The sequence below is a fragment of the Panthera pardus genome, unplaced genomic scaffold, assembly GCF_024362965.1.
Source record: "Panthera pardus isolate Hobbes unplaced genomic scaffold, ASM2436296v1 HiC_scaffold_25, whole genome shotgun sequence".
Classification (NCBI taxonomy): Eukaryota; Metazoa; Chordata; class Mammalia; order Carnivora; family Felidae; genus Panthera; species Panthera pardus.
Genome location: NW_026526821.1, coordinates 16921452 through 16935306, shown reverse-complemented (window position 1 = coordinate 16935306; position 13855 = coordinate 16921452). Strand labels below are relative to the sequence as shown.

General features: G+C 49.6%; 1 protein-coding gene across 15 annotated transcripts in view; it reads left to right on the top strand.

The window, feature by feature from the left end:
* Positions 1–963: 963 nt before the first annotated feature.
* The window catches only part of L3MBTL1 (L3MBTL histone methyl-lysine binding protein 1), a 39077-nt gene continuing 26185 nt past the window's right edge, over positions 964–13855 (top strand). For 3 of the 15 annotated variants that reach the window (XM_019458452.2, XM_019458449.2, XM_019458464.2), the window contains exons 1-7: positions 972–1300; positions 6949–7101; positions 7254–7480; positions 7800–7941; positions 8169–8319; positions 8493–8622; positions 9258–9342. In XM_019458452.2, the coding sequence (XP_019313997.1) occupies positions 6966–7101; positions 7254–7480; positions 7800–7941; positions 8169–8319; positions 8493–8622; positions 9258–9342 (871 nt within the window). In that variant the 5' untranslated portion in view covers positions 972–1300; positions 6949–6965. Of the gene's footprint in view, positions 1301–4371; positions 6520–6948; positions 7102–7253; positions 7481–7799; positions 7942–8168; positions 8320–8492; positions 8623–9257; positions 9343–13855 lie in introns of those variants that run through there. The other 12 variants (XM_019458458.2, XM_019458460.2, XM_019458459.2 and 9 more) reach the window with 10 other exon arrangements.

Below are 13855 nucleotides of genomic sequence, written 5' to 3'. Positions count from 1 at the left end.
TCCACTTGTCTGTCTGAATCACTGTCTGAAAGATGCATTTGTAATTGAGAAGCCATGTGTTTGTGTAGTTCCACCACTTTCTTGTAATCTGAATACCTAAAATAAACCTTTTGGAAAATCTAGAACAAGCAGTCTGGGTAGAGATGAGAGAAAAAAAGAGCGGATGGTTGTGTGTGTATTGGTGTGTATAAAGAGACATTGTTATGGCAACCAGCATCCTCAACTGATGCAGTTCTGTTCCCAATAATATGAGATGTGATTAAAAATTGACATTGCAGCAAGGAAGAACACATGTAATGCGTTGGCGTGGCAACCAGAATAAAGTCTGGTTTATTTAAACCAGGTTTAAATCTGATGATCACAATTTGGGGAATTTGCCTACAATTAATTAGGAATCTTTTTCTCATTGGGACCAAGTCAGGAGGCTGGAGGTCTGACTGTGGTCATGATCTTAGTAGGCCAAATGGACAGCAGTGTCCTTTTTCTGTAAAACGAGGGATTAGGTTAAATCCTTTGGTATGGGAGAGGAGCCCCCGGCTCTAGGCTGGACCAAGAGTTGCCCTGTTTTCATCTGCATGCAGTATGTTATTACATCCACTTTCCAGTTAGATCAAGGGAACTGAAGCACAGGGAAGCAGTGACTTGCTCAAGGTAACACCAAAACAGGAACTATATGCCATGAAGTAGGTTAGTCTTTACAAATGGAGAAATTAGTGCCAGGATTAAATGATGTCCTCCAGGTCACACTAGCAGCCGTGGCAACAAGGGTCATCCAAACGCAGGTTTGGTCAGTGCCGCCCTTTACGCCAGGCAGGGTCAGAATTGGAACCCACGCCCCCCTAGGCCTCTTCCTCTGGTCGCACGCCCCTTCACCCATTGTGAGGCCGTTGTCTGACGCTCCTTGGCTCCCCTTCTCCAGGTTGGGGGGTGGGGCGGTGCGGTAGGAGGGCGTTGGACACCGCAGCGCCCTAGCCGGGATGCGTGCGGGAGTGCAACCCCGTCTTTTGTCACTGGCCACTCCGCTAGGGCCCAGCAGGTCGCTCTCCGGCTCGGCGGGTCCCGCGCCCCCTGCACACCGTTGGCCGGGATGCGGAGGGTGGGGAGGCAGGATGAATCTCCACCGAGAAGGCGTGGGGAGAGGCCACTAGGCCCACGCGGCCGGGCCCGCGCCCCCTGCTCCCACTCGGCGCTCGCCCCGCGTCCTGCAGGGAGGCGGGCCCGCCCCTTCTGCGCGCAGGCGCGCGCCGCGTGGGGCTCGGACGGCGGCTCGGCACCGGGCGGCCACGGGCGGGCCTCGCAGGTAAGGGACCCCGCGGCGGGGGCTCGGCCCAGAGTATGGGGTGCCGCCCGCCCTGCCGCAGGTGCCCAGCGCGCGGTCCGGGCGCGCGGCTCGTGGCGAGCGCCTCCGGCGGGGGACGCGGGCTGGGGACAAGGGCGGGGGGAGCGGGGCGGAAGGGGTCCGGGCGGCGCGCTACCGGGGCTGGGGCCGGCCGCTGCGGGGCTGGGGGCCGCGACCGCGCGTGGGAGAGGCGGCGGCTCCGTCTTCAGCGAAATGCAGTCAATTAAGAGTTTTTCATTAATACGACGGAAGGTGTAGAGGGCGGGCTTTGGGGTTTCTTAGGAAATGGGTCATCTGGCAAACTTTCTTCTTCCTACCGTTGGTTTCCGATTTTTATAACGGGAAATGGGATTATTATTTTGCCATAAAGGGAAAGAATAAAAAGAATTCCGCCATTTTGGCGTTTTAAAAAGTAACCGTTGCGCGTGGCCGACGGGTCGGTGGCCGCCCCGCCCGCCGCCGTCTGTACCAGTCCTCCGAGGGCGGGCGGGCGGCGGTCCCGACCCCGGAGCCTCTTTCGCCCCTCCCGCGTCCCAGCCGCAGCTGCCGGGGGCAGGCCCCAAGTTTGTGGCGCCCGATCTCGCTGGGGCTGAGTGTGTGTGTGTGTTGAGGCGTGTGGGGATGTCTGGGGCGCTAATCCCACTCCCGACACCTAGAGCCAGGGCCTTTATTGAGCGTCTGTTGTATACGAAGCCTTGAAGGGCAAGCAGTGGGAAGAACCTTAGCAGAGAGGAAGGAAAAATAAACAGGGACATACTTATTCAATAAATGTTTGCCGAGCATATGCTATGTGCCAGAGACCGCGCTGTCCCAGGGACCCAATGACTGTTTTAGGTCGGGTTCCCTGAAACCAGACTCCGGGAGGGAGATGTAAGCGCAGACTTACTGGAGTGCCCTTGGGAGTATCACCTGTAGGACAGTGAAGACAGCAAAGTGGTGGGCAGAAGTTGAAGTGCCAACGTAGTCTCTGCAGAGGCCTCAACCTGTCCCAGGGATAGCTCTGGAAGGGACATGGCCCTGCTGAGATAACCCAAATTGAGGCAAGGGGCAAGGCCCTTCTACCCTTTATCAACTAGTCTGACAGGATGGCTGCTTCCAGGAGAGGGCACTTGGGCGAGGCAGCTCCCCTGGCTGAGGGCAATTCCCAGAGAAGCTGACTGCCCAGGGCTGCCTTCAGGGTAGCTGACTGCCTCTTTATCCCCTCCTCCCCTAGCCTCTGAGCAACGCTGGAGGAAATTGTATTCTAGCCCCTAAGGAATGAATGGCTAAACCATTGATGTATTTCAATATCATTGTTTCTAATATGTTGACCACTTTTTACTCCCAGCTCTCTCATTCATTCATTCAGTGACTGTTGAGTGCAACCTCTGTGTCAGGCTTTTTGCACATCAGCTGCTTTGTGCCATCTCAGAGACCCACAAGTTAATGCATAATTAGACTGTGGTGGAATGGAGCACAGTCAAGGAGATGATTAACTTTGTTTTGGGGTGGATTTGGGGAACACTTCAAGGAAGAGGTGTCACTCAAGCTGGATCTTGGAGGGTGATAAGGATTTTTCCAGACCTATGGGATACGGAAAGGTACCAAGCAGAAGGAACCATATATGCGCAGGACACAGAAGTGGGGTTCTGAAGTTGCAAGCAGGCTCTAGGGGTGGGAGTGGATGTTCCTGGCACCTGGCTCAGGCCCGGGAGCCATTTCAGACTGGTTGTGCTATTGTGTGTACCAGGTGGGACAGTGTTTATGAAAATGCCACATAGGCTGCAAGCACAAGGGGTGGCAGCGGGAGAGGAGGAACGAATTCAAATCACAGAGAAAGCAGTTTCGGGCCTCAGAACTCATGGTCTAGCTGGGGAGGAAGAACACAGAAGCAGTAGGTGCTTCTTGGCAGGAGCCCAAGGCTACTGTGTGTTGGGTCCCCACATCACAGATGCACTGGGTCCCCTTTCCTCCTGCATATTCAAGGATTTGTCTTCTAGACTGAGTCTTTCTTCCCTGCCCTGTCAGTTTTTTCCTCTCCATAGGCTCATTTTCCTCAGGTACAAACATGCTGTGACATCTCCTATTTAAAAACAAACCAACAAACACCCCACACCCCTTCCTTGAGACCACATCACTCTCCAAACACCATCCCCCAACTCCATGCTCTCCTTCACATCACAACCTCCTTAAGAGAGTTGGTAGTCCCGTTGTTTCCACTTCCTTTTCTCCTATTCTCCCACGAGGATCAATCCTTACTGTTAGTTTCCCCCACTAGAATGTGGATTCTGTGACAGGGGTTGTCTGTTTTGTTCATTGATAAATCTGCATTGCCTGGAACAGGAACTGGTACATAGTAGGTGCTCAATAAATATTGAGCTAATCCATGATCTCTCTCTAGAACCCACTCCGGCCAGGTTTTTATGTCCACAGCTCCTTGGAAGTGGCTGTTGTCAAGGTTTCTAATGACTCCTTATTGCCCCAATGGTCCACTCCCTCACCTGACTTGATCTGGCCCCCTTTCCTGAAAACTTTGCTCATGTGTCCTCCAGAAGCTCAGACTCTTCTGGATTCCCCCTGACCTCATGAGAAGCTCTATTACTAGATCTTCTTCCTCCTCCCAACCTATAAATCTTGGTGAGCTCCAAAGCTCCTACCTTGTTCTTTGTACTCAGCTTTATGGTTTTCAACGCCAGCTATACATGATGGCTTTCAAATTTATATCTCCAGCCCAACCCTATCCCTTATTTCTACAATATATGCTTCATGAGAGCACTCTTTTTTGAGACTGTCTTCGCAGGGCACAGAACGGTGCTGACACCTAGTTGGCCCTCCAGTGTTTGCTGAAACGAGGGCAACAAACTGAATAGCAGGGCAGTCCCCTTAGCCTCCCTTCCTGGATACACCTAAAGCATGTGATAAGTTTGGAAACAGAATGAAATTCTTCCAGGAGTAACCATACTGACTCTTTTTTTTTTTTTAATTTTTTTTGATGTCTGTTTATTTTTGAGAGAGAGAGAGAGAGAGAGACAGAGTGAGAGCAGAGGAGAGGCAGAGAGAGAGGGAGACAGAATCTGAAATAGGCTCCAAGCTCTGAGCTGTCAGCACAGAGCCCGACGTGGGGCTCGAACTCACAAACTACAAGACCATGACCATGACCAAGTCTGACGCTCAACAGACTGAACCACTCAGGCATCCTACCACATTGACTCTTAATGACTGCCAAGGTTTTGAGTAAGAAGATTGACTCTATTGAAAAGCACTTAAAATGGTACATCAGCTGTGCAAAACAAAATAAGGAGAATTGAAATTCAGGGAGTTCTATTTTATAATTTTAACACGGGACACACCTTGGTTTGAACGTTGCCTGAATTAATCAGGTTATGTATCTAGCCTTTGCCTACCTGATTACACACTCTATAATACAGACGATGGACTCTATTTTAAGGAAGAAAATCTGGAAAATAAATGAATGCACAAGAATAGCAGGAGGGAGGCTGGGAGAGACAGTGAGCACTGTAAGCTGATTTTGCCAACAAGCTACCAAGCTTCCTGGAATTTCTGTTAAAAGGGAGTGGAGTTGGATTTGTCGAAGGTCTGCTCTGCTGCTACCAAGACTTTACGTATTTTGTCCGTTTAGTCTTCACCACAGCCATTTGAGGCATATACCGTTGCCACATTTTACACATGAAGAAACTGAGGCTCAAAGAGGGTAAGCTACTTAGAAGCACAGGTGTAAGTGGTGGAGCTGAGATTCATAGTCTTAAGTCAGTCTTAAGCCTAGGCTATGTTTTCCTTTAACGTGCATGCCAGAAGCCATTGTCAATTACTGCTAACACCTTAAAGCAACCCAGTATCAATCACATATACAGAGCTTTTTATTAACAAGTTGAAATTACTGAAATACAACACTTTTTTAGCACCTACTGTGTGCAGGCACTATTCTGAGGACTGGCCATAGAGCAGTGGCCAGGACAGATAACAAATCTTTGCCTTCATGGAACTTCTATCTCAGTGGGGTTGACTGATCAAACGCAAATAAGTAAATGAAGATCATTATTGATTGTAATGAAGGGTGTGAAGGAAATAAACACAGTAATGGGATAGGCAGTAGTGGAATGGGTGAGGGGTGTGCTGCTTTAAATTGAATGGCCAGGAAAGACCTCTTCTGAGGAGATGGCCACTGAGCCAAGGCCTGGAGGATGGGAGGGGGGCAGCCAAGCAAAGAGGATGGGGAAGAGCATTCTAAGCAGAGGGAACAGTAAGGATCAAGGGCTCTGTGGTGGGAATGTTTGTTAATCAACAGAAGGAAACCAGTGTTTGTTGAGGGTGGAGAACAGGGGAAGATTGATGGAGGATAAGGTCAGAGGGGAAGACAGGGGTCAGATTCTATAGGATAAAGCACTTGGATTTTGTTCTAAGGGCAGTGGAGAGCCATAGAAGAATTTTAGATAGGGAAATAATGTGATTCGGTTTACATTTTTAAAGCTTTCTCTTGCCTGGGAATAGACTGTAGGGGGCAGGCAAGGAAGGAGGGAAATGAGTTAGGAGGCAGTTTCTCAAGTCCAAGGAGAGCTGATAGCAGTTGGCACTAGTGTGGCAGCAAGGAAATGGAGAGAAGTTGTCAGACTTTGAGATGTGTTTTGTAGGTAGTGCCGACAGGCCAATTATAATATGTGTACAGTTTTGCTGTATAATACAGTAACTGTGGTCACTGTGGCTATTCCAATTTAAATGAAGATAAAAAAAATTCAGTTCTTCGTTCACACTAGCCACATTTCGAGTGCTCCGTAACCACATGTGGCTAGCGACTACTGTGTTGGACAATATAGGCCTAAGATATTTCTATCATCACAGAAGATTCTACTGGACAGTGCTGGTAAGGCACTAACAGTGGCCAAGATAGTTTAAGAGTTAAGTAAATGATAGATATTAAGTATATTTGTTATGTCATTAGGTGTTTTTTCCCCATATATTTACCTGTTCAACCACCTCTGTATTAAATGCCTCTTTTGCCCTTGCTTTATTTATAGCAAACTCATGCACTGTCTGGGCTCTCAGATACCTCTGTGCTCTTCACATGCATGTATTTGTTCAACAGATGTTACGGTGTGCACTCTGTGCTTGGGGTTGAAGGATTGTGGGCAGGGGTTATAAAGGACTGTGATCAGGAAAGATCATCTCCCAGGAAAATGGACCTTGTGAGTGAGAGAGAACCTGGTACTTGAGGGCTCTAAATTTCCAGAGGGAGAAGGGATTGATTCTAGTGGGGCCGGAGGTCAGGGTTGAGAGAGGGGAGTTTGGACTTAGCCTGGGCTATGGCGTGACAGCTGGCCAGACAGAACCTTGGCCCAAGACCTACTCCCCAGAGTCAGTTCAGAACATCACAGTTTACAGAGCACCCTCACGCATGCCCATCTCCCAGAGTCTGGGGGAGATGCAGGGCCTGGCCAGAGCCCTCATCTGGGTGACCTGGTTGGAGCCAGGAGCCAGAGTTTATGTTGGTCTCCTAAGACAGTCTGCTCTACCTAGGGTTGAGGATTTTCTCTGCAGGTTGCCAGCCTGAGGGTGACCAGCTGCTCCTCAAAGAAGCCCCCTCCCGCCCTGATCGCCCTAGGGGTTGTCTTCAGCTTGTAGGCCTACCAGGATGGAGGGGAATGCCGAAATGGAGATGCTGAGGACACTGAAGGGGCCCTCCACAGGAGAGGTCAACGTGCACCTGGTGGCCAGAGACAGCTCAGGTTCTGGCTCTCACCTGCCCACTACTGCCTTCATCATCCCAGGTGGGCCAAGCCAGGGGTCTGGGGAGAAGGAGCATACCTGCTTAGGCAGGTATGGATCCTGAGAAAGACAAACCTTCACCTGCCCACACACATGCATGGGGCACGACCACCAGGCTTACCTGTGTCATGACAGTCCGTGTATTTGTTCACAGCCAGCTCGGCCACCCTTGGCCTGCCCAGCAGTGCCCTAGACGTGTCCTGTTTTCCGCGGGAACCGATCCATGTGGGCGCTCCGGAGCGAGTGGCGGGCAGTGTACCTGTCACGGCCACCGTTCTGCCGCAGTTAAGCGCGGGGCCTGTGGCCAGCTCCAGCGCCACCACAGTGCGGCTCCTGGAGTGGACGGAGGCCGCGGCCCCGCCTCCTGGGAGCGGCCTGCGGGTCAGTGTCTGTGGGGATTGGCGGGGCCCGGCGAGCCGCACCTGAGGGGCGGGGCCAGCGGGCCAGGGGCGGGGCTCGAGGCGAAGGAGGGGGAAGGGGCCTCGATGAAGGGTTCCAGGGTGCGGCTTTGAGTGCGGGACTCTAGGGGCATGGCTGGGGTGGAGGCGCTCGGAGTCTGGAGGACTGCTGGGGGCGTGGCTTGGAGCCTGGCACCCGGAGCCGAGCCTTGCGGAGTAAGGCGGCTTGAGGGGACTGTTCCGAGTGGGGGACCGGTCGAGGGGGTACGGGAGTCCTGTCCTCAGACAGTCCTGCGCTCCAGTTCCGGATAAGCGAGTACGCACCGCTGAACATGGTAGGAGCAGAGCAGCCCCCGAGCCCAGAGCTGCGGCCAGAAGGTGTGGCCGAGTATGAAGATGGCGAGGCCCCGGCGGGAGGTGGCGATGCGGGCACCCAACAGCCCGGTAGGACCCCCACCCACCAAGTCCCCAGACTGGGGCCTTGCACGGGTGGGGCGAGGCCCGAGCTCCCCAAGGAGTTTCCATGGTTAGGGGTTGGGGTGAGGGTGCCCTGGTTCTGTGAGTGCACCCAGGGATTGGTCCTGAGGGGGCGTGGGCTCTGAGGTGGGCGGGGCCTGACAGGTGCGGCTGTGGTGGGTGGGAGGCCTGAGGCCCCTTTGGCCCCCCCGCAGCGGACCTCCCCCAGGACCCTCCAGAAGATCCCCCGCAGGACCCCCCAGAAGATGATGGGAATTGTCAGTGCCAGGAGTGTGGACCTCAGCAAAGCGCAGGTCCGGATCCTGGTTCTTCCAATGATGACTGCCCACCGCTGTTCCAAGAGCGGTAAGGGGGAGGGGATTGCAACCCTACTTGCTCTGGCTGTGGGGCAATGGGGGGGGGGGGGGTTGCGGGGGGTGGGGGAAGGGGGAGGCAAGCCCTCTTCCTGTTCAGGGCTTAAGAGAGGGACTGGGTGGTGCAGGGTGGGTGCTTCCTTCTCTCAGGCCTTCCTCCCTCAGGTCAGTCATAGTGGAGAACTCCGGCCAGAGCTCCAGCACCAGCGCTTCTGAACTCCTCAAACCCATGAAGAAGAGGAAGCGCAGGGAATACCACAGCCCATCAGAGGAGGAGTCGGAGCCAGAGGCCTTGGTAGGAAGAGGGCAGTGGGGAGGGAGAGCGGAGGCTAGAGACTGCTTCAGTTCACGACCCTCTCTGTTAATCCAGGCTGTGGGGCTGGGCCAGAGAAGACACATGATGGCTCACTCATCATATTTTTGGGGTCCCATTTTGATTCAGGTCCTGTACTTGGTTAGAGGAAAATGATTAAATCACCCTCCTGCTTTCTGCAGCTCCCATCTCAGTCTCGTGTCAGGGCTAAGTCGCATTCACATAAAGCAGCACCCAAGTAGGTGTGTAGGCAGATGGAAAGCTCCATCACCGGAGCCCAGTCACAAGGCCAGAGGCCTGGGAGCACAGGGCTCTAGTTGCAGAGAAGCTGGAAGAGACAGAGCATGAAAGTTCCAGTGGGCAGGTAAAATCCACACAGAGCAGTTCTGAGGGGAATGAGGAAGATTGTCATCAGACTGCGTCGCTAGGGGCTGTATGGTCATGTGAGTGCACCTCAACCTCATAAGGGGTTGTCCGCTGGAGCTGTGTTCCAGCTGGTAGCCTAGCAGAAATTCCACTTGTTTGTGACTGAACACCGTGTGGCCAGGGAGCCAGGCAGGGGAATAGAGTCTGGGACTTCAACCCTTGAGGACAGGAATAAGGCTTGCCTTCCACAGGAGAAGCAAGAAGAAGGAAAGGATCCAGAGGGACAGCCCGCTGCTAGCACCCCGGAAAGTGAGGAGTGGAACAGCAGCCAGCCTGGTATGGTGGCCTGTGTGTGTATATATATTGGTGTGACGTGTGTATATGCTTTTGGAGGTGTGAGGCTGGGAGTATGGGTTAGGAATGTGATGGTGGGTGGTATATATATAGATGAGTATGAACTGGTGTATGTGAGACAGAGGGAGAAAAAACGAGCGAGAGAGACAATGATTCTGATTTATGCGCTGGTATGCGTATATCGGGGAGAACTGTATCATGTAGTTGTGTATTCTCCATTATCTAGTTGTGAATAGGCCTCACTGCCAGGCTCAGTATCCAAAGACTTAAACAGCTTTTAATGGCACCACATGGCATTGCTTCCCTTTGGTGGTGTGAGCAAGTTCATACCAGTCATTCCTCTGACCTTGCTATTTGGGCCTCCATTCTGGCCCTTTGGTTCCAAGAAAAGTGGAACAAAAGTCATTCATAGTCAGCTCTGGCCCTCAGCCCTTCTCCATTCCCATGTGACAACAGTCTGCTAAGCTAAGTAACATTTATCACACTTCTTGTTTAATGTCTACCTTCCTCCCTCAAAGCTGTATTAATCATTGTATCCTCGGTACTTAGCTTAGCGACTGGTGTTGAGTAGACTCTCAATAAATGTTTATTCAGTGCATGCATGGATGAGTCGTATGTTGGTGGTTCCACTTGGACCATGGTTCAGTTGCATGATTTACTGTCTTTCCTGTCCCAGAGACAGCCAGAGTCTGAGGTGAGTTCTTAAGACATTCTGCCTTGACAGATCAGTGCCAGCCAGAGGAACCCAGGCTGTGCCCAGGGTTCCGAACTCTGTAGTGCCTATTGGAAATTTTGCCCATCACATCCAAACCAAATTTTCACTGCTGTCTCTCACCCAAGGCTCTCACTTCAGAAGCCAAAAGCGTAGCTCTCATTGGTTTATGGCCTCTTAAGTCTTATTCAGAGGAAGGAGACAGTGTCTAACTCCTCAAGACAGTGGTTCAACTGCTCTGTCTTACTTAGGGAGCTAGATTCATGAATCAGCATTCTTTTAGCTGGGTCCTCTTGTCCAATACAGAGTTATCTTTTGATTCATACTTCTCACCATACTTCTCACCATCTTCTGGATATTTTCCCTTTTCTGTCTTTTTTTCCTTTTTTCAAGGAAAGATACTCTGTTAGTCAACAGAAGTTTGCATTTATGGCTATATTTTTTCCCACTCATTTTTGGGGTCTTTTGGCAGAAGAATCTAGGGCTCAGGGTGGGGGTGGCAGGTTTGCTTGAGTGTCCTGTGTGTGTTTTGGAGAATCTGTGTTCTGTTTACACTGTTTGGCGGTTAGATGGCCAGCTGCTGGGCTCATGTTGTACAAGACTGACGTTATCTAGTCCTCACAGGATGTTCCAATAGTTTACGGTTTAGAACCGTGTAACTCATATGTGTACTCAGGCGCGCTCTCGCGCTCTCTCTCTCTCTCTCTCTCTCTCTCGCATATATCTGCTTTATCGTTGCAACAGCCACTTTGTTTGAAGAATCATTTTCTAACACATCATGGTAAAAGTCTTTACAGTATATTTAGTCATTAACAGTTATTCTGATATTCTCGTGTCCCCTCTCGTTCTGCCCACATCCAGATCAGGTGGGATTCTTTGGGGTCAACTTGTTACAGCCTTTTCACATTCAGAGCAGTCCTGCAAGCATCTTCTTCTGTTTCCTTATAGTTGCCTGAGACATACATTTTTGCCCATTCTTAATCAAGTTGTTTATCTTCTTATTATTGATTCTTTATATAGTCTGGGTATAAGTCCTTTATCAAACATATATGCTAAAAAAAATATTTTCTCCCAGTCTTTGGCTTGCTTTTTCCTTTCTAAATGATGTTTTCTGAGGAGCAGAATGTTTTCATTCTGATTGGTGTCCACTCTATCCAGTTTTCACAGTTAGTGCTTCATATGTATTTTTACAAGGTACAGGTTTTTTTAGCGGTTTTATTGAGATGGAATTCATAAACCATGCAGTCCATCCATTTGAATTGTACAATTCAGTGGGTTTTCGTGTACTCACAGAGTTCTGTAACCACCACCGCAATCAATTTCAAAACATTTTTTTCATCACTCCAGAAAGAAACCCTGGGTCCCTTAGCTATCATTCCCCCCAAATCACCAATACTCCTGTAGTCCTAGGCAACCCCAGGTTTATTTTCTGTGGATGTGGATTTGCCTAGTCTGGACATTTCACATACATGGGATCACATAATATGGTGGCTCTTTGTGACTGGCTTCTTTCACTTAGCACAGTGTTTTAAAGGTTTATCCATGGGGTAGCGGCCATTAGTACCCCCATTCCTTTTTATTGCTGAGTAATATTCCATTGTGTGGTTATATCACACTTTGTTTATTTATTGATTGATGGATATGGGGTGCTTCCACTTTGGGGCTATTATGAGTAATGCTGATATGAATATCCATGTATAAGTTTTTGTGTGGATATGTTTTCATTCTTCTTGATTGTGTACCCAGGAGTGAATTGCTGGGTTATATGGTAACTCTGTGTTTAGCCTTTTAAGGAACTGCTAGACTGTTTTCCTAAGTGGCTGTGCCATTTTACATTCCCACCAGTTTGAGAGTTCCAGTTTATTCACACCCTTATCAATGCTTGTTATTGTCTCTTTTTTATTATAGCCATCCTCGTGGGTGTGAAGTAATATCTCATTGTGGTTTTGATTTGCATTTCACTGATGGCTAATGATGTTGAGCATCTTTTCATGTGCTTATTGGACATTTATATATTTTCTTTAGATAAATATTTATTCAGATCCATGCCATTTTTTAATTTGGTATAGGGAACACATTTTATATTGAAATACAAAGAGTGTGCCGTAGAGTTGGGGAGCAAGTTGAGAATACAAGTGTGTGCTTTGGTACAAGTCATTTATCAGTAGGACTCTTACAACAGTGCCTTCATAACTGAGGTCCCTAATCTAAATTTACGTGCAAAATTCTGTGAATTGCTTATTTTTCTGGGTAGATGGTCCATGACTTTCATGAGATTTTCAGAAAGGTCCATTTGTACTTACTAGAAACTGAAGGCCAAGTGAGGAATAGACCATAGCATTATGGAGCCCAGCCTCTTTGGTTTGGTGTTCCCAGGCATAGATCCTTGCCGGGTACATGTTGACCTCAAGTGGCAGGCTCTTGATTAAGTTTTCTGTCTTGAAATGAACTGATTCTGAACTGGCTAACCATGCTGCAGAAGAGATAGGCAAATACTGGCTAACCATACCGCAGAAGAGATAGGCAAATACATGTTTCTGTGGCAAATTTAAAACAAAAAGATCCAGCACATGGTTGGCACCCTGGTGACTGCTTGTGATTGGTTGTTCTTGAGCCATAGCATTCTGTTCTTTAGGTTTTCCTTCTCTCCTGTAGACCTTAGAGTGGAAAGTCTGGCTAGAACCATTAATCTGCGAATTATCTCCACCTAAACTACTGAAGCAGCGCTCAAGAAGCTTCCCAAGAGAGTCAGCACAAAGAGAGGAAATGGGAAGCAATTGGTGTATTTCTAGGGTTCCCACCATTGAGGAGCAGGGTTGGGGTGGGAGAAAGAACCACCGATGGCAAGAGAAGAGGAAGAAGATACAGCTAAGAGAGTGCAGCAAGAAGGCAGTGCTCAGATGGAAGGGGGCTTGGTAGCACAGGGACATCAAGACATTTGAGGAATGAGGGGTGCCTGCATGGCTCAGTTGGTTAAGCCTCAGATCATGATCTGATGGTTCATGAGTTCGAGCCCTGTGTTGGGCTCTGTGCTGACAGTGCAGAGCCTGCTTAGGATTCTCTCCCTTCCTCTCTCTCTGCCTCTCTCTCTCTCTCAAAAATACGTAAATAAACTTTAAAGAGAGAGAGAAGGCACCTGGGTGATTCAGTCAGTTAAGCGTTTGACTTTGGCTCAGGTCATGATCTCACAGTTTGTGAGTTCAAGTCCCACATCAGGCTCTCTGCTGTCAGCACAGAGCCCTCTTCGGAGCCTCTGTCCCCCTCTCTTTCTGCTCCTCCCCTGCTCTCTGTGTCTCTGTCTCTATCAAAAATAATGAATGAAAAAAAATTTTTTAAACAGGTAGTTATGGAATAGTATAATAACTGTTGTGGTTGAGGTATGTAGGTACAAAGGACTGTCACGGAACAAGTGCTGCCTCATAGAGCCAAGGAAGGCTGCACAGGATAGGTGGGATGATGTTACTTCCCTCTGTGCGTCTATACATCCATACATCCCTGCATCCATACGTCCAGTCGTCCACATATCCGTGCATGCACACATACATCCTCCTAGTCATTCACTTAACAAACAATTGGTGATTATCTTTCTGTGAAAACCCTGTGCTAGTGCCGGAGCTGTGGGTGAGAAGAAGATAAGAGGATGGGACACAGTGGGGACAGCATCTATGAGGCAGAGGGATGAGGATGTGCAAAGGCACAGAAGCACACAGGGACGTGGAAATGCATGGTAAGCTAGTCACTGACAGCTTTGTGTGCTGCAGAAAGGTGTTTGGATTTTTGGTT